At 34.6% G+C, this 21,416-nt stretch overlaps 1 protein-coding gene and 1 non-coding gene across 2 annotated transcripts in view; both read right to left on the reverse strand.

The window, feature by feature from the left end:
- Window positions 1-23: 23 nt before the first annotated feature.
- PHIP (PHIP subunit of CUL4-Ring ligase complex) overlaps window positions 24-21,416 on the reverse strand; it is a 140,615-nt gene continuing 119,222 nt past the window's right edge. The window contains 9 exon segments of the mRNA XM_017890728.1: window positions 24-792; window positions 4,739-4,936; window positions 5,432-5,691; window positions 6,144-6,307; window positions 7,453-7,605; window positions 14,912-15,061; window positions 15,325-15,375; window positions 15,693-15,762; window positions 18,629-18,754. Coding sequence (XP_017746217.1) covers window positions 155-792; window positions 4,739-4,936; window positions 5,432-5,691; window positions 6,144-6,307; window positions 7,453-7,605; window positions 14,912-15,061; window positions 15,325-15,375; window positions 15,693-15,762; window positions 18,629-18,754 — 1,810 coding nt within the window. The 3' untranslated portion in view covers window positions 24-154.
- TRNAF-GAA (transfer RNA phenylalanine (anticodon GAA)) lies at window positions 18,447-18,519 on the reverse strand. Its single transcript has one exon. It is a non-coding gene; the product is annotated as a tRNA-Phe (tRNA).

The following is a 21,416-nucleotide window of genomic DNA, read 5'->3' on the forward strand; positions in this document are numbered from 1 at the left end:
TGGTTGTTTTTTTTTGTTTTTTGTTTTTTTTTTGCAAATCAAATCATAACATTCCCTACTCCACCATAGCAGCAAGGAAGCAGAAGCCTTAGTTCTACTTATTCCTTAACTGTACCTGCTTTATAGATTTTGAAGTAAAATATTTTGGTACAAGTTACCAACCAATTAAATTAGCTTTTGCTTTTTCAGTCAACTTTCGGACTCGTCCTCTACTAGAAGTTCCAAAAGTTAAAGAGGTGTCTTCGAACAACAGCTGCCTTTGCTCCTCTTCAGAGTCATCCTCATTATAGAAAGCTGTCCTTCGACCTTGATTTCTAGTTCTCATGTGGGGTTCAGAGCCTTTGAGTTCTTCAAACTCTTCTTCCTCATCTATAGGATCATCTATCTTTTTTCGGTTACTTCTCCTTAACACTTTGACACTTGCAGGGACTAGGAGATCTGAATCTAGTTTTTGTGTCTTCATCTTCCTTTTGGGTTTTCTACCTCCACGACTCTTTTTCTGTAACAAATCTTCCTTTACATTATTAGTTTCAGAAAGAAAATTGCATGTTGAAGAAGGAAGTACTTCATCTCTGATGGGATGCACATTATTTTGCTCTAAATTTTCTGGCTTTGCATACTGTAGCTTTTTGGGCTTTCTACCCCTTTTCTTGTGTATAATTTCACCACTATTGGTGTTAACTTCTACTTTAGGTTTCCTTCCAGGTCCCCTCTTCACAAGTTTTGATGGCTGTCCTCCATGGCCATTTACTTGAATGGTTCCTGGTACAAGAACGTTGTTCTTACAATCTCCTAAAAGGGAACAATAGTACACCTTAATACATGGAGTTTCTTTTTTGGTTTGACCCTCAAACTTGTCAATAAGGCCCCATTGGTATACTTATATGTAATGACATAATCTAAATTATTTTATTAAAATGAGAAAAAAGAACCTAGAGAACGTTAATAGTTCAATGATCTTATTTATTTTCTAACTAAAAGAGATTCTTAATGATCTCATGAGGCAGGTAAAGCTCATAGAAAATAAGTAACTCATCTAAGTTAACATTGTGATTGATTATAAAGGTAAGATGACCAAAGTTTTCTTATTCCTAACTTAGAAATAAGTTATTCTTGCTCAAAAACTGCTCTCAGAACTGTTTAAAGAGGATTCAAAAACAACTAAATGGCAGTTTTTCTTCACAGGCTTTGAAAAGTCCTCTCCTTGTGTAATAAATGGCAAATGACTATAATCCTAGGAAATACTGATTATATCAATCAAAATCACTATGTGTGCCACCATAATCATGATTAAGATCCCACTGTAACAAACTCCATGACAAAAGGCCATTATGCTTCATAAAACAAGAGAGAAAATGCTGGCAATCAAATTCTAAACCTGAAGGATCTGGAGATGATGAATCACCTTTCTGTTGTAGAAAAAAATGCTATAACTTAGATAAAGGAAAAACATGCCACAGGAACTATCAGTAACGAACTCTCTTTCCCTCCAAATTTCTGACATGTTTTATTTGATAAAGTAGGTGATTTGCAATGCTCTATTTTTGAGGAAATTCATAGATGTAAACTGCTTTTAAAGAGAATATATCTTCGTAAGAGCATTTTTGGTCACAGGTTGGAACTGTACTTTGTAAATAAGAAAATCATGGTTGGTTGGGTGCAGTGGCTCACAATTACAATGCCAGCACTCTGGGAGGCCACAGCAGGCGGATCACCTGAGGTCAGGAGTTCGAGACCAGCCTGGCCAACATGGCGAAACCTTGTCTCTACTAAAAGTACAAAAATTAGCTGGGCGTGGTGGTGGGTACCTGTAATCCCAGCTACTCAGGGGGCTGAGGCAGGAGAATCGTTTGAACCTGGGAGGCGGAGGCTGCAGTGAGCTGAGATCACGCTACTGCACTCCAGCCTGGGTGACAAGACAGCCTGGGCGACAAGAGCAAGACCCCGTCTCAAACAAAACAAAACAAAACAAAAAAACATAGTTAAGAGACTCACCAAAGGTCAGAGTCAAGTACAGACAGAAAATGCAAAGATTTCAATTCCTGATCCCCATAGTGAAATGACTCTCTTTAGATTAGTGGTTGGGAAAAAATGTGGGTGTGGACATAAAGTAGTTAAGTATTTCCTATGGAGCAACTGACATTTAAACTGCCTAGGGATTCTGTCAATCCCTCTTGTTTTACATTATGACTACAGGGGTTCTAAATATCCAGCACATGTACCTACTACAGAAGATAGGCTTTAAGGACTACATGAATCCCTTGAAATGGTCCAAAATTTTGTATGAATATGTTTATGTACATTTTTCTTAGGGACTATAGGACTCATCAACTTTATAAAGCAATATATAATGTAAAAAGATTAAGAATGAATGCAGCTTTCTTAAAAGGAATTCAGAAGTTTTTTTAAAAGTTTAAAACCACTGATCTTGAACTGTGTTGTCCTGGGCACATGAAAAGTTACGCAGTTTAGGAACTAAATTTTTAATTAAATTTTAATTTAAATACTAAAGCAGTATATATTTTAAAACACTGATTAAATACTGAAATAACACTTTGGATGCAATGGAATAAAATATTATTAAAATTAACTTTACCTATTTTTACTAAACATAGTGACTGCAAAATTTAAAATTACATATATGTCTTGTATTATATTCCACTAGACAACACTGCTTGATTCTAGACAGTTAATTTAGGTGTCATTATTTATAATAAATCACTGTTAATGTTAACTAATAGATAATGATATTTCTATACAGTACCAGTACTCGAGTATTTCTAATACTCAAACATTATAAATCAAATGGACTATGAGACCAGACCTCCGCTATCATAATGCTAGAACCAATTCATCATATATATTTGATTTCTCTAGGATTCAAGAATAAAAAGCAGCAAGGAAGGCCAATATACTATTCAAATTCTAAATTCAGTTCAGAAAGGGGCAGATATTAAAATGTGAAACATTCATATGCAAAGTATTTTGGTTATTTATTCAAACAATTATCTTCTCTATAATGGGCATTAAAAATGAGTAAACACATTAACCTCAGATTCTTCTGGAGATACAGACATGTGAAAATGAATAACCTGATCAGTATTATAAGCATCACCAAAGGTAATGAACAGGGTTTTCTGGGACATAAAGATGGAAGTGCTTGGCTGGGCGTGGCAGCTCACATCTGAAATCACAATACTTTGGGAGGCCAAGTGGGGTGGATCACTAGAGGCCAGAAGTTTCAGACCATCCTGGTCAACATGGAGAAATCCTGTCTTTATCAAAAATACAAAATTAGCCGGGTGTTGTGGCATACACCTATAATTCCAGCTACATGGGGGGCTGAGGCAGAATAACTGATTGAACCTGAAAGGCTGAGGTTGCAGTGAATGGAAATCAGGCCATTGCATTCCAGTCTGAGTGACAGAACAAGATCCTGTCTTTGGAAAAAAAAAAAAAAAGATGGAAGTGCTTGATTCTATCTAAAGAAGCCAGGAGAAGACTTCCTAGAGACGATATTTTAAGTGAGACGTGAAAGGCAACAGACCATTAAACTAGGAGGGAAAAAAGACATCCCCCCCCAAAGAAGAAAAGAACAAAGACTCAGGAACTTCTAAGTGTTTAGGATGACTGGGATACAAAAGAAAGAAGGCAAAAGAACCTGGAATGTTAGGCAAGAGCCAAGTAACAGAGAGTCTTGTGTAACAGGCAAAAAATTAAAAATGTTTCCATATATGATTTGAGGGCAAGGAAGGGTTTTCTCTGCGTGTATGTACACACATCCACATGTGCTAGAGAGAAATGAAAAGATCACTTTGGCTGCAATATGGGAGATGGATTGGTTAAGAAAGAGTTGAGAACTGAGGCAGGAAGACCAGTTAGGAAACTAGGAAAATAGTCCAGGCAAGAAATTATGTAAGCCTTGAAATAACGTCAGGGCGGTGAGAATGGAGAGGAGAGAATAGATTTAAGAGATGTTATGGAAGGAGAAACAACAAAAACAAAAAGCTGTTGAAGAGATTCAGTTGCTGAAGAGAAGGCTAGGATGACTCCCTGATTTTAAGTTTACATGGGTAGATCCCAATGCCATTAACCAAAATAAGATTTCAGTAGAGAAATTAAATTTAAAGAGGTTTCTAAAGACAACAATGAAGAAGAAATGTCTTAAGAAACACTTTGAAAGTCATGATGCAAAATGCTTATTATTAGGCTGTCTGCTGCCAAGAAGCCATATTATTTTAACACGTCACATGGCATATTTTAGTATTTACTTTCTTCATCTTTCAAACATGAAGACTTTACAATAAAAACCTAAAGCTGAAAGAACTTGAAGTATAACAGTAAAGTGTCAAAAGTTGTATTCTACAGTTGTAGACAACCCCAATGAATTATTATTTAATAAAAGTCTGTCTAGAAAAATAAGTAGTTTTGTGATCCAATATTTACTTAAACATTTTTCTACAAAAGTGAAGAATGCTACATTGGGTTAACTATATCCTATTTAATTTAAACTTTGAAGATAAATTTCTTTTTTTCTTTTGAGACAGGGTCTCATTCTGTTTACCAGGATGGAGTGCAGTGGCACAATAATAGCTCATTGCAGTAAATTTATCAACTAATACAGATGTGTGACTTTTAAGTGGGCAACCTGAAAAGTGGATATAAATGCTGATTCCAACAAAAGCATCATTTATAATAAGGATCTACTGTATCTTGAAAGATAGCAATAATACCTTACCTTGCTCAATGACAGCTGATGACTTTGAAAGAGTGGATGCCTTTGGGAGTATAGACGACTTCATTTTACGTTTGACTGGCTTTTCCTTTTCCATGGTTTCTTTTGCAGAATTATTCCTAGTGCCATGACTAAAACTGGATTGACCAGGACAGGAAAGAGTATTCAAAGCTTTGGAATGTTTCACGGAATTCTCTAGTACTAAAACACATAAACAAAAAGTTAAAAATTAAGGAGTTACTGAACCTAAAGATAAGAAAAAAGGTTAACCTGAATTATTTGAATTAGCTAAGACAACAAAACCTGAAGGATGCTTAAAGCTTTCTTAGGAAATCTACTTTCTAATAGGAAAAAGGCATATCCAACTAGAGACTCTTAATAGTTTCAGCCCTTTTAGAAGCTGTCCCATCATTTCAAAATTACGAAGGCAAGTCTTGGCAAATTGCTAGCTAGTGTGGGTATTATGATTTAAATTCAGTAGTTTAGATCAGAATTGTCATTTCTAAGCATTAGTCTATAATGACGTAAAATTCAATTTCATTCTTATTAAAACTTTTTTTAAATAGGAAATTAATAAAGAAGGCAAAACAACAGTCTGCTAGAAATTACTAAAACTCAGTATACTGCATTTGGCAAAGTAAAAGCTTAAATTAAGAAAATCATCAGACACATTACAATTTAGAAAGTCAGTCTTACTTGGTTTCCCTGGTATTGCAGATGCATTCGCTTTTGTAATAAAAGTCTTTGCAGCTGAAGAAGTAGATGGTTGCTCAGTGATAAGTGGATCTACAACCACTCGGTTGCTTCTGGTTCGAACCACAGAACTAGATTCTGTTTTACCGTTTATCTGAGCAGCATTGTGTCTTGGCGGTATTGATCGTGTAGGTGTAGAGAATGCAGAGGTAGAGATTTCTGACTTTAGCTGGGGTTTTAAGATCCTTTTTTTCCTTTCAGGGCTGTAAATAAAATAGTATTGTCAAGTCACTGTTATATTTCTATATGAATGAATAAAACAGTTTATAATATTGTTGGATTCAGTATTTGTACTATTATGAAATATGTTAAAATATGAGATTTGTAGTGGATTTCATATGATTGTGAGCCTTTGAAAGTGAATATTTAGTGAAGGATCGCTGTAAATGCTAAAGTTATATGACGGAAAGCATGATGCCATCACTATCCTAAAAATGCTGTTTTACTGTATAGATTTAGCAGTTTGAATTTAAGCACTTACACTAGTATAGCTTTAGTTAAAAGATTAAAAATCCTCCACATCATAGGAACTTGCATGTCAAATATATCATTCTGTAATATAGGGAATAGTAAAGGAAGTATTAAAAAACACCAAGTTCTATCATTTAGATGAAAGTTATAGATCAGTTAGTGGTATTTAAAAGAAATTAAATACCTTGACGCAGCACTACTGGAAACAGAGCTGCTTCTGTTTCTCTTCTTCCTCCTTTTGGTTATGGTATTTCTTTTATGAAAACGAAGAGCAGATTTATAGTCTGATAAAACTGAACTAATGTGTTCTTCAAAGAAAGCAGACAGGCGCAAACTCATGCTGTAAATCTGTGAGGGGAAAAAAAAAGTGTTCAAACATTCCTCGGAGGAAAATACCTTTGTTCAGTAAATATTGTAATGTAAATATTTTCCAGGAAAACTATTTAGAATTTAAATACTGTTTTGACATCCTTTTCCTAATCTTTTGATGAAAAGGTAAACTGAGGCATTTTAACAATTAAATATTTTTGTGTTTAGAACAGAAAATCTTCTAAGTTTTGAGATTCTTAAAATCTCAAAATCTTCCAAGCTTTGAGATTCTTAAAGAAAAGTCTGACTCTAAATTCAAATGGCTCATACAGACAAAACTCCTTATTGTCAACTCTATTACACTGAAACTATCCCAAAGGTTTGAACCTGTTTTCTACCTAGGACTAGCATCTCTTCTTTCTCATTTCACTGCTATATAGCACTCCTTTGTGATGTTATGTCTGGTCAAAGAGTTTTAAATTATATTTATATTTTTACTTATTTGTAAAAATCATTCACAAAAATGCTCCATAAGGCAGATAATAGCTAGAAAAGTCAAGGCCANAATATTTTGTGTTTAGAACAGAAAATCTTCTAAGTTTTGAGATTCTTAAAATCTCAAAATCTTCCAAGCTTTGAGATTCTTAAAGAAAAGTCTGACTCTAAATTCAAATGGCTCATACAGACAAAACTCCTTATTGTCAACTCTATTACACTGAAACTATCCCAAAGGTTTGAACCTGTTTTCTACCTAGGACTAGCATCTCTTCTTTCTCATTTCACTGCTATATAGCACTCCTTTGTGATGTTATGTCTGGTCAAAGAGTTTTAAATTATATTTATATTTTACTTATTTGTAAAAATCATTCACAAAAATGCTCCATAAGGCAGATAATAGCTAGAAAAGTCAAGGCCAGATGCCTCTGGTACATACCAGGACAATTTGCACCTATCTATTCAATCACAGTACTTCAAGAAAAGTAACCATTACCAGACATCAAAGATAACATAAATGTTATTTCATACAAGGAGCTGAGCAGAAAGGTATAAATTCTTTTACCAGTAGGACAATACTCAGAATACAACAAAGTTAACTTGGACCTAAATTTTAAGTAAAGCAACATTTAGTCATTTAATATACTCCTCTAACTCAATCTAGTCATAAACAAAATTTAATTATATACCCTTGATCTTTTGCTTGGTGTATATGCTTTGGAATTACTGAAAATAAGTCTGACATCTTTACATAACTCCATTGGTGACTCATAATTCCCAGCCTCTAAAGTTTCTCTAACGGTAGCAAAATCCATTGGAGTGTCAATGATATCTCTGTAGTCCTAGGAGAGGGAAAATAGGCGGTGTTACAATTATTACTACACAAAGCATCACTTCTTAGCGCAGGGATTTGCACAGGATTTTTATGATGACTACAAGTCCTAGAACTCTTAATAATCACTCCTGTTCCCCTTATCAAGAGTTCCTTTTTTCTAATAATTCTAATTTATTTCATACTCTCCCCTTAAATTGCAATCAAAATAATTTTCTTATTCAAAACACAGAAGTTATTAATTTTTCACTGGAGACTTGGGAGATAGAGTTGTACTGGAAAGGGGAAAGTAAAAGAGTAAGGAAAAAGCCCACCTCTACAACCAAAAGTTTGAAAGAAACTCTCAAAACTTTATACTACTTATAAATTCTAAAGGTCTGACGCATTGAAATACAACTGTAACTTTAAGGAAATAAAAACGATGGAAGTATGCCAGCATCCCATTTATGGAGACACCTAAGTTCTAGTAATCTCAACTTCAGTACTACAATTGGGAGTTTTGCTTTGCAATAATAAAGAATTAACAAATGTGAATAGTTGCCACAAAGTCTATGCATGTCACCTGAGGTGTCTACCTAGTCAATTGAGTATAAAATTAGGTAACAGATTGGAACCAATAAAAACACACAAGTGAAAGAGCAACAGAAAATCATCATAATATGGTATATAATTCTAAAATTATCAGAGTATGCTTTTTTTTTTTTTTTAGCAGGGACAAAGAGTATTGTACTCCCCCTTTTTTGGGAGCAACAGTCTTGCTGTTAGAGTGCAGTTGATGCCATCACAGCTCACTGCATCCTAGGCCTCCCAGACTCAAGCAATCTTCCCACCTCAGCCTCTCAAGTGGCGGGGACTACAGGCAGGCACTACCATGCCCAGCTAATTTGTATAATTTTTGTAGAGACGGGGTCTCGCCATGTTGCTGAGACTGGTCTCAAACTCTCTGGCTTAAATAATCTGCCTGCCTTGGCCTCCCAAAGTGCTAGGATTACAGGCATTAGCCACCACATCTGGCCTGCAGTTTTTCAAAAGTCCCTCAGTATGCGATTATATTTTTTGAAGTATAACAACTTGACTTTGTACCATCAAGTTTAAATTATGATCAAATATGTCTGACCCTGAAGAAGGTGCCATATAAGGCAGGATTACTGCCTTTACAAATTTTTATTTCTTCCTTTCCAATAGGTATGCCTTTTATTTCCTTTTCTTGCCTTATTGCATTGGCTAGAATTTCCAGTGCTATGTTGAAGAGCAGTGGTGAGAGTGAACATTTTTCAGTCATTCCTAATTCTTAGGGGGAAAGCACTCAGTCTGTCACCAGTAAACATGATGTTAGCTGTAGGTTTTTTATAGATGTACTTTATCAAGTTGTGGAAGTTTTCCTTTATTCCCAGTTTTCTTAGGGGTTTTATAATGAATTAACGTCTTGTTTCTTCAGATTCTGCATTTGTCTATTTGCCATCTAGTCACAGGGCCAAGGATGATCTGGTACCTGGGGGGCCTTACAGACCTGAGGAAAGACTGCCCCTTTCTGGGGCAGTCAATTCTTAGTGACGGGCTCCACTGAGAACATGTCTTTCATATGCATACCAATGAATCCCAAGTATAAAGCCACAATCAGCTCCTTTTCTCACTCTCACACACTAAGCCAGTATTTCCCTGTTTTAAATCATCCCAGGGCTGGGGCCAGACAATTAGATACGTGTGCCCCAGAGCCCAATGAAATTATTCAAACTAGCCAATAATAAGCTATTAACTGTGACCTGCCTTGTATTTCCTGCAGAAACCCCAATAAATGATTTCAAAGCTTTTCCCTAGTTTTGGTCTCTCCTACCCAACCAAAACCAAGCACTTCCCCTGTGGCCCTGTGTGGCATGTGGTAACCCCCTACTTTTCTGGGACTCTTTTTTACTTTTTTTTTTTTTTTTAATGAGATAGGGTCTCACTCTATTGCCAGGCTAGAGTGCAGTGGTGTGACCTTGGCTCACTGCAATGTCCATCTCCCAGGCTCAAGCAATCCTCATGAGTAGCTCGGACTACAGGTGCACACCACAGAACCTGGCTAATTTTTGTATTTTCTGTAAAGACAGGGTTTTGCCATATTGCTCAGGCTGGTCTCACACTCCTGAGCTTAAGTGATCCACCAACCTTGGCCTCCCAAAGTGCTGGGATTACAGGTGTGAGCCACCATGCCCGGCCTGGGAATCTTCAGTATAATAAACTTTTTCCTTCCAAGCCTTGTTTTCATTTCCTCCTGTGACCGCATTGACTTTACCATAACCAAAATGCACATTCATAGAACAAATGGGTGTGAAATTTTGTCAAATGCTCTTTCTGTATTACTTGATATAATCATGAGATTTTTATTCACTAGCCTATTAATATGATGGATTATACTGACTGGTTTTTGAATAATGAACCATCCTTGTATCTCTGGAATAAACAGCACTTGGTCATGGTATAAAATCACTTTTTAATATATTCCTGAATTCTATTTGCTGTTATTTGGTTATTTTTTTTCTTCTTTTCTACTGTTATTGTCTGGTTTTGAGATCAGGGGAACACTGGCCTTCATAGAATGAGTTGGGAATTTGAGTTTTTCTATCTTCTGGAAGAGACTGTGTAGAATTTGTGTTAATTCTTTAAATGTTTGGTTGAATTCTCCAGTGAAGCCATCCGGGACTAGACATTTCTTTTTCAAAAACTTATAATCACAAATTAAATTTCCCTAATAGGGTTACTGAGTTACCTGTTTCATACTGGGTGAGTTGTGGTAGTTTACACTTTGAGTATCGGTCTATTTCATGTAAGTTACCAAATGTATGTATGTATAATTCTTTGTAGTATTATTTATTTTTACTTTATCATCCTTCTGGTATTTGCAGGGTCTATAGTGATATGCTCTATATCATCCCTGATATTAACAATCTGTCTTCTCTCTTTATAGCTTTGTAAATCTTAACAGAGGCTTGTCAATCTTGTTGATCTTCTCAAATAACCAGCTTCCAATTTTATAGATTTTCTCTATTGTTTTTCTTTTTCGAGTTTCACTGATTTCAGCTCTTTATTATTTCCTTTTGTTGGCTTACTTTTGGTTGATTTTACTCTTTCTCTAGGTTCTTGAGGAGTGATCTTCGATTACTGATTTGAAACTTCTCCTTTCCTGCTGTACTCTTTAGTACACTTTAGTATTAGAAATTTTCCTGCATTGCTTTAACTGCGTCCTACAAATTTTGATACACTGAATTTATTTTAATTGAGTTCAATACATTTTTTTAATCCCCATGAGATTTGTTTAATCCATAGATTATTTAGAGGTGGGCTCTTTAGTTAACAAGTTCTTAGAGATTTTACATTACTGGTGTTACAAACTTTGCAGATTTGGGCAAAATATAAAAATGATTTTTTAAAATGTTTTGCAATATTTTGGGTAATGTAAAATTTATGTAGAATACTTAATTTTTCTTGGCTCACATCTTGGCCTTCCACCATGCAGTATAGTACATGATAACTGCTCAATACAATTCTGTTGAATACATGAAAGCTGTAGATTATTAAGCCCATTTATTTCCATCAAAAATTTAATATCTTGCTTTGAATATTTGATTACACTCAAAATGTGAACTAATATTTTCATATAAAAGGTGAAATATGAAGTGTGTGATCTGCCTTAAATATTCCACTAAAGTAAGGATGGTACAGTTAATTCTGAATTATAAAAAGTAGGTTGGTATCCAATGTTTTCTTCTTCTCTTCTGTGACAGTAATTAACAAAACAGACCTCCATCACAGAGTACCGCAAGAGGCAAGAGATTACACTTTTCTTATTTCTACTACTTTTCGTCGGCTAACACGTTTAGCTGGTGGGACAGGTTCTAAATATTTGCTAAATATTGTTCTCATTATTTTGAATATGTAAAAGATGACTGCATTCTTATATATTTCCCTCTCAAGTTTGAAAAGTGAACTTTATACAAAAATTCATTTGCCTATTGTCTCAGAATATCACATATAACTGGTGCACTGGATATAAGGGATATGGGTTCCCATTGTGGCTTTGTCTATAAATAGCCACAAATAAATAGCAAGAAACAGCTTTGTCTATAAATCTTAGCAAGGTGAGTCTCAGTTCAACATTAGTAAAGTGAGTGGCTTGGAGCAGTCTCAGGTCTCCTCCATTTTTTTTGTCTGACTGTTTTAACATTTTCTTTTTGACTTTCAATTGTTGAGTTTTTTTCACTCTTATTCTAGGTAAAGATTTTTTTCTTGTATATCCCGATCAGGAATCATAGTTTGTCAAATGTTTACTAATTCTAGAAAATTCCTGGCCATCGGGCATGGTGGCTCACGCCTGTAATCCCAGCCCTTTGGGGGGCTAAGGCAGGCAGATCACGAGGTCAAGAGATCGAGACCATCCTGGCCAACATGGTGAAACCCCATCTCTACTAAAAATATAAAAATTAGCTGCGCGTGGTAGCATGTGCCTATAATTCCAGCTACTCGGGAGGCTGAGGCAGGAGAATCGCTTGAACCCACGAGGCAGAGTTTGTAGTGATCCCAGATTGAGCCACTGCACTCTAGCCTGGTGACAGAGTAAGACTCTGTCTCCAAAAAAAAAAAAAAAAAAAGTTCTTGGCCATTAGCTCCTCAGATATTTCTCCTCTCCCATTCTGTCTATTCTCTTCCACTGAAATTTTTGTTAGACATACTTTGGATCTTCTCTTTCTACCATTACCTCTTACCCTCTCCTTCACACTCAATCTCTTTATCATTCTGTGTGGGATTCTATAGAATTTGCTTAGATCTTTACATTTACTATCTCTTTAATCTGTTTTTAAAACTGTCCAGTAAGTTTAATTTCAGTAATTATACATTTCATTTCCAGGATTCTATTTAACTGGTTTTAATATGTCTTCCCTCTTTTCCTCTCAAATAACATACTTTCCCCCCATGTTTCTTATTCTTTCATTTATTCCTTTAACCAAAATTATCTATCAAAGTTTAACTCACAGCATTTCTTTTTTCTTGGTGGTACATATAACAACAGTAATCTTAACGAATGTCATCTCTCTTTTTTTTAATGAAGTCTAGTAATTCAGAACAATCTATTACTCCAATTTTCAGGGAGAGGTTACTAATATTTCCATTGGTTGTTTCTGTCATCTTATTATGGTAGTAAATCAGTCCCTTACATAGGTTTTTTTTTTTTTTTTAATCATTAGTTCATTCAGTTAAGGATTAAATTTTTTTCCATAATGGATTTCTACACAAGGGTAGTGCAAATTTGGATTCTAAGTCCATGTATAGCGTACGTTTAGGAAAATTTCTCCTCTCTGACATTAGAACCACTGGGGAACACATTCTTTGTTGTGAAAGGAATTTTCATTCAGGGTGTAGTTCTTCAATACTTCTGGTTTAGGGTTGGGTTTCAGCTCCAAATTCTTTTTTCACCACTGCCCAAGGACTCAATTATCTCTGTATAGTGTTAATACTTGTGCCTCTAGAATAAAAACATTGTCTTATTTCTATCCCTTCTTTTCTGTGTAAAGCCCAGAATACAAACGCCTAAAACAATGAATAAACAGCAATTTATTTTCCAAAAGAATACATAGCTGAGCTTGCAAGAACCAAAGTGAAATCCGTAAGTTGTGAAAACAGAGAGAAATGAAAGCCAGAACATTATAGCATCAGCTCAGTCCTAGGTTTTCCCAAAGGTGAGGTTCTAATTAGCTCAATTTATCATGCCACTGGAATTAAAGATTTCTCTTCCACATTTAACATTCTATGTTTCTGGTATTTTAAATGACACGAAAAAAGTCATTTTCTGATATTTATCTGTTGATGAAATTTCTCTATTTTCATCATTGTAAGTTAGAACAAAAATCAGCCTGGCTAATTTTTGTATTTTTAGTAGAGACAGGATTTTACCATGTTGGTCAGGCTGGTCTTGAACTCCTGACCTCGGGTGATCTGCCTGCGTCACCCTCCCAAAGTGCTGGGATTACAGGTGTGAGCCACTGCGCCCAGCCCCTGAACTATATAACATTTAATTACTTTTTAAAGGGATAAGATAATGATGTCCAATGATACCACATCTAGGTCATGATGTCTTATAAAACATTTTTATTTTCATTTCAAACCATGAATGCTATCTGAACTGCGTAACTTTTTTTTTTGAGACAAGAGTCTCGCTCTGTCACCCAAGCTGGAGTGCAATGGCGCCATCTTGGCTCACTGCAACCTCCGCCTCCCACGTTCAAGCGATTGTCCCGCCTCAGCCTCCCGAGTAGTTTGGATTACAGGTGCCCACCACCACGCCCGGGTAATTTTTGCGTTTTTAGTAGAGACGGGATTTCACCATGTTGGTCAGGCTGGTCTCGAACTCCTGGCCTCAGGTTATCCACCCGCCTCGGCCTCCCAAAGTGCAGGGATTACGTGAGATACTGCACCCAGCCCCTGAACTATACAACATTCAATTACTTTTTAAAGGGATGAGAAATCACTCTACACTAAATTTAGATTGCTATGATTGCATGCCAAAATAAATACTTGGATCATGTTTACTTAGCTCTTTTTACCATGTATTCCATAAAGATTATACATTGGCATACCTAAATATATACAATAATGTCACCTTACATTTGTACACAGTGCTTCACATTTAAAAACTATTATTTTTGTTTGTTTTGTTTTGAGACCGAGTCTCTCGCTCTGTCGCCCAGGCAGCGGGATCTCAGCTCACTGCAAGCTCCGCCTCCCGGGTTCATGCCATTCTCCTGCCTCAGCCTCCCGAGTAGATGGGACTACAGGCACCCGCCACCACGCCCAGCTCTTTTTTTTTTTTTTTTTTGGTATTTTTAGTAGAGACGGGGTTTCACCATGTTAGCCAGGATGGTCTTGATCTCCTGACCTTGTGATCTGCCTGCCTCGGCCTCCCAAAGTGCTGGGATTACAGGTGTGAGCCACCACGCCTGGCCTAAAAATTATTTTTATATATTCTCTTTACATCTCCATAATCCTGTAAGGACGTAGGCATTATTATTTTTTGTTTTCCTAGATAACTGCCATAATAAATTCACAGAATCAGTGTAGGGAAGACAAAAAGAAAGAAAAATTCAGATGAGAAAACTAAGGGACTTGCTCAAAGCTGCACAACTGGTAGGAACAGAATAAGCCATTTCTTACAGTGTCTTGGTTCAGGGCTCTTTCCATAAGAAATGAACAATAATCATAACAAGTAACTAAAATAGCCAACTGTCATGTAAAAGATACGTAGCAAACTGACAGGTAAAGAAAATATTTTCAAAAACACTTACTGGATATTCAAGGAGATCTACTGGCTGACGGAAAGGCTCTGAATCTTCACATTGAAATATGAGATTTAACAATTCTTCACACTGTTTCTTCCATGCTTGAATATCGTAAGACTGGGCTCTATTACGTAATCTTCGTCTAGGCTGATGGTCCTGCGATAAGTGTTCAAATATATTAATAAAAGAGCACTTACACAATAAAATTTGTACTTTTAATGCAGTCTTAGCTTAGATAACTGGGTAATACATAATAATTCAAACAAAAGAAAATATTCACCAAGTTCTAAAAAACATACGTTTTGTAACTGAAACTCATTTGAATGTCTTTTAAAATGCTAAGAGTAAAAAAATAAAGAAAGCTCTTAATACATTTTAATTCATATAAAGTACTCCTGCTAAAACTAAAACTATATTACCTTCCTTTTTCGAGTAGAAGTTCCTGGCACATCAGCATCTTTCTCTTCTTCCTTTGAGGCAAGAATTTATCAGATTTATAAAACATTTTAAATGTCATTATACTTTATAGTTGATTAATTAGCAATTATTTCCTTTACACACTGGAACACTGTAATGTATACGCTGGGGCACTTTACTGACTCATTAAAAGTTTCCCATTAAAATTTTTTTGTAACTCTAAGAAGAATATTCTACTGCCGGTTTTTGTTTTAAACTATACTAGACAAGAAATAATTTTCACAACAACTTTTACCTGAAAACTACAATATGTAAATTTCTTTTTATACAGAGAATATCAATATAGTAATCTTAATGAAATATTACATACCTCAGAATCAGACAACACTTTCTTCTTCATTGAATTATAAAGTGGAATTATGTTATAACAAGTCTGATCCCTACATAACAAGGAAATGTTAAAATGTAAGATTAGAGTCATGATAATTTTTTTCCTTAAAAATTTGTTCCTAAAACCATATTGTGAGATAAAAGTAGAAGCTGAAGGCCTGCTTTCTTCTCCATTGGCTTACTCCAATAATATATGCACACACATTTAACCCTGACCCCTCCACTCTATGTAGGGTTTTCAGTGTGGCCTGACTATATCATTACACCAAACCCAAGACTCATCTCCCAGTCTTTGCTCAGGTATCTGCTGTGCTTCTTCCATTCCTCAGTCTTCGAACAGCTAATATATTTCTTGTCTTCCAACTCTTTCTTTCTTTTATTCTTAAATGTATTTCCTAAAACTTTGTTCTTAGGCATCTTCACTTGACACTGTACCTTTTGCTTTGATAAATTTACATACTGGTGGTTTATCTGTGTAAATGAATTCCAAAATTCCTGCAATCTGTCCTAGCCCTTCTCCTGAGCATTCTACCATAACCTAAAATTCCACATATGTTTAAACTTAATAGTGGCTCCCCAGATATCCTTGTTCCTTTCTCTATTTTTTCTTAACATACCATTCTTACAGTAATGGGAATCTTGGTTTTTCATTATTCTTTCCCTTTTCTCCTCCTTATAAATCCAATTAGTGGTCAAGTGCTGTGAACTCTATCCCCAAGTATATCTGGGCATCTGTCCCTTTCTCACTTCCACAAATTAAGCCCTCATCAACTCTTAGTTGGTCAAATATAGCAGTCAATCTGCTATTTATGCTGCTTGTCTCTTCTCTATCAATTAAATTAGACACTGCAGTCAAATTAACATTTTTAAGTCATAGTGTAAAACATTTTATTCTCATGTCAAAATACTTTCAACATCCCCTTGCTCTCATAGCTCATATTTTAAAAGTCTAAAACCTTACATTGGCATTCAAGGCCACCCATGATGTGGCCCCAACTCAAATTTATAGCACTGTATCTCTACTATGACTTCTACTCATTACTGTCTACCTCACCCAAGTTATATTACCCTTAATTAAACCTCCCTACCTCATGCTGCTCCTTATCCCTGGAATGGCTTTCTTTTCATCTAACGTTTCCTTAATCTATCAATATCTACCTTGTATACAATGTCTTCTTAACATACTTCTCCTCCCCTGTATCTGAATCCCCATGATCACAGCTAAAAGTGATCCTACTCTCATCTAAACTTCTATACAATTCTCTTATTACTTGTCACAGTTTTCCTTATATTATAGTTTCTTACAGATTTATCTATCCTATGAAACTGTATTAAGAGGATAAAAATACTACCTCCAAGCATCCATTACTATACTTTGTATGTATAAATTGCTTGAAATTTTGCCAAATAACTCAATTAAAAAGTATAATTAAAATTTCAAGGAATACTTAATATCTTGAAAACTATCTGCCAAAAAAAGTATTTCTAAACAAAATATACACATCTGAAAAAAATGCCACGGATTCATTTTCAGGAATATATAATACAAATGCTTTAAGTGTTTCATGAATCTGATTTCAAAGACATTTCAAAGTAGCTGTTTGAAAGAAATACATTTCATAGACTATTTCAAACGTATTAACAATTTTCATCTAAATTATTTCACTGAAATATGAATATGGTATCTCATGTAGTTCTATGGATTCTCTTTGAAAAAAACAGATATACCTACACATAGTTATAACACTTACAAAAAATTACAGACATAAGAATCTGCAGAGGATAATGCTTAATTACTAATTTCAATAAGGAAAACAAAAGCATAGCAATAATAGCCCCCAAACCATTGGAAAGCAACAGATGTCTTAGAGAATAAGGTAGAGAAAGGGCACAAAATTGACCTTACTAATTATGGTAGGTGTTTTCTTATACTGAAATGACCTGCATTTCTCCGTTAAAAAACATTAATCAAAAGAAACTCAAAGATTATGTCCAAAAAAGAAAAAAAAAAAAGGATATTAAAAAAAAAAAAAAAAAAAAAAAACCTGAATAATCCTGAAGTTTTCATTATGTAAAAATGAAAGCTGATAACAGCTAAGTAAGCTTTTAAAATGCTGTTACTACTTCTCAACCAGGAAAAAAAATTCAAAATAATAACATGGAATCACAGCAGTCTTTGTACAAAATATAGAATTCATTTCTCTGCCTTCAACTTAGGAGGCTCAATTCATTGTATGACTGCATAAAATCCTTAAGATAAGGAAGGGAAGTACTTCTGCCTTAATAAATAGTGGTTATCACTCTTGTTATGGAATCAATGAGGAACTAACCTTGACTTTGAACTAGAATCATGAAAGTTAAATTCAGTCTCCTGCTGGACTACTTAAACACTTGTTAATATACTTGACAGGGCAATATACTGCTAGGATGAAAAATTCTCAAATCAGATGGCAGACACTCATTTACTGTGCAACCTTATACATGTTAACCACTATAGGCCATAGTTCCCTCAATTCAAACTTCCAGAAAATAATCTGTTCCACCTGTAAGACTGTTACTTGGGTTAGAAGAGTTAAAGTAGGTAAAACATTACATGTTAAATAAATCTTTACTGTTATTATTGTCTAACAGTTAGATTGAGAAAAGAATCTTTTAAAAAAAATTTTAACCTTAAAACACAATGGTAATGCAGCTTTTATGATTTCATTCTTATTATTAGCCAATGAACTGTTTCTTCCAAAACCCAGGATCAAACCAGGGACCTTTAGATCTTCAGTCTAACGTTCTCCCAACTGAACTATTTTGGCTACTCTTAAACGTTTCCTCTTCATAAACAGTATGTTTTCTATTTTAAGAGGAACTATAGTGCCATTAATTATTAAAATTATCATAATTACATATGAAAAAATAACTTACTTTATAAAATGTAGAAGAAGATCAGTCACAAATTTAGCAGATTTCACAATAGGGCTTCCAGGCTCATTAAACGTTCGTGTATTATGCTCTATATATCGAACTTCCCACATTAGGGAAGAAACTCGCCTTAAAAAAACAAAATACAGAAATTTTAACTTCCTTATATTTAGAAATACATCATTTAAAACCAAGACATTCCAACTTTTCAATTTCAGTCTAAACCAATCATAAAAACCATTGGTCTTATAAAGTCATTTTCAAAGAAGCATAACTGCATTTGTGTTAGAAAAAAAAAGAGGGGCAACCATAACTATGTATTTGCATACAAGATGTTTGGAATGGAACACACCAGACTATTAACAATGTCCTCTTTTTGGGAGGGAGAACATCTATATGGGGAGTGGCAGGAGAGTAGAAAGGGGAGAGTTTTTAAGTTTTGGCTTTATATATTTTTGTGATGTATGTATGTCATTTTTTGGTAATAAAGACCCCTGACTTCTGAACAAAAAAGGAAACAAGTAATTTTAATCTACTTATATTATTGGTAATCAAATGACATGTACAAATGAAAAGTTAACTGACAGCCACCTTATGAGATACAAAACTATAAAAATATTGCATATTCGTTTACCAAGAAACCTAACTAAATGAGAATTACTTTCTGAACACTTAACGGACAATGCTAAAATAAAATCTGTAGTTTTATAATTTTATTTCTGAAAGTAAATAAAAATCCAAGGACAACTTTTGAGAATATTATCTAATATGTGGCCTGACTTAAAGTAATAAAGAAGAAAACACTTAGAAAATCTTACTGATTGTGAACAGAAATATAATTACATGGAATAAAAAAACACTGCATGTAATTGTGGACATAGAAACAAAGAAAAACTGTGCATTTCAAAAAGATTCACAAGGCTCTATCTAATAACAGAATCACAGATATCTTCAGTGTATCATATAGAAAACTGTGTGTAAAATAAAGTATTAGATTAATACCAGCAGGGCAAACTGACAGTAATAGTTTAACAAAAGACTGAACTAGAAGTATCATGAAAGAAAAACAAACTGTAAGAAGTCTAACACCAATGAGTGAAGGAAGAAGCAAAAACATTTAAACAGTGAAATAGTACTGGAAGTCATCATTGTATTGAATAAGAACATAACTTAGGTTTATAACTGAGTTTATTATCAGATTGGAAAACAGGCAATTTCTAATTCATGTAAGTATTGTGTTCCAAAAGTTTTTTTCCTAAATTGGCTACAAAACTAGGGTAATGCCAAAAGCCTATTTAAAATATAATGTATCTTGAAATACAGATGTTCCTCAACTAATGATGGGGTTATACCCTGATAAACCCACTGTAAATTCAAAATACCATTAAGTCAAAAATGTATGTGACATAGTTAACACCCAGCAAACATTTTACCTCAGCCAAGCCTACTTCAAATGTGCTCAGAACACTTACATTAGCCTATGGTTGGGCAAAATCATATGGCAACACAATACACTGTACAGTATCGTTTTAACTTCATGATCACATGGCTGACTGGGAGCTACTGGGAGCTGTAGCTCACTGCCATTGCTCAGCATCATGAAAGAGTACATCACAAGCACAGAAAAAGATCAGAATTCAAAATCTGAAGTATGGTTTCTACTGAACGCATATCCCTTTCATATCACTGTAAAGCTGAAAAATCTGTCAAACCACTGTAAGTCAAACCTTATGTATAGTATACGCTAGCAATTATCATGTTGAGCAATGTGTGAGATATTTACAACAATACTGGAAGATATCAGCAGCTTATCTTTCTAGTTGCAGTACAACAATTAGTGTATGTATATAAACAGTTCTTTCCTTCTCACCCACCCATGTCTTGTTTCATCTCTGAAGCACTAGGTTTAACTTCCAATCTTTAGCAATTTAGGGGTCAGGGGGGAATATAGTTAGGAATGCCTTCATTTTTTTTTTTTTTTCTCTTAAACTTCCAACACCTGATACTGAAAAAGACTTGAAGAATGCTTTGAGGGTGGGATGGTTGGAAACCACATAGCATAGAGGATTTTCTCCCTATCTCTATGCTTTTTGACAAATATCAAGGAAGCAACAGCAAACACACCTAAGAAGATCAGAAAAATCTTTAGAAACTCAAGTTTAATATATTCGTTTTCTTTATTCCAGTGGTTCTCAATCAAGTATAATTACGCTCCCCAGAAGACATGTGACAATGTCTGACTATATTTTGGTTTTCACAACTAGGGGCTGCTACTGGCATCTAGTGGGTACAGGCACAGGATAGCCCCTCACAATGAGATGCGGAAATAAAATTTAAATCATAAAAAGAACCAAAGGCACATTTTATACAGAAAAATATTAATACAAAATATGAATAAAACTTCTCTAAGTTAAAAAAAGAAGAATAATGGAAAGGACTTCAGTAATAAATAACTGGTCACAAAAAGTTTTAATGCAATGTTACACAAATTAAATTGTTGGACTGCTAAGCAAAGGTCATATGAGAAACATTAAAACTAAAACAGGATTCTATTATTTAAAACTATAAACATATTTTTTGACAAAACATTTTAGGTAATAAACCTATAAAGCCTATTGAAGATTAAAGACATTTAACAAAATTACCTAGATAATGAAAATTAATTGAAATTATACCTGGGCCATTTAATTCTAATTCTTTTTCATGCTAAATTACAACTATGAAAAACTGAGTACTTTCAAATTTCAGTGTTATAAGTAATAAGCTGAATATAGGCAAAATAAGAACAATA

The sequence above is a fragment of the Rhinopithecus bieti genome, unplaced genomic scaffold (assembly GCF_001698545.2).
Source record: "Rhinopithecus bieti isolate Rb0 unplaced genomic scaffold, ASM169854v2 scaffold_20307, whole genome shotgun sequence".
Lineage (NCBI taxonomy): Eukaryota > Metazoa > Chordata > Mammalia > Primates > Cercopithecidae > Rhinopithecus > Rhinopithecus bieti.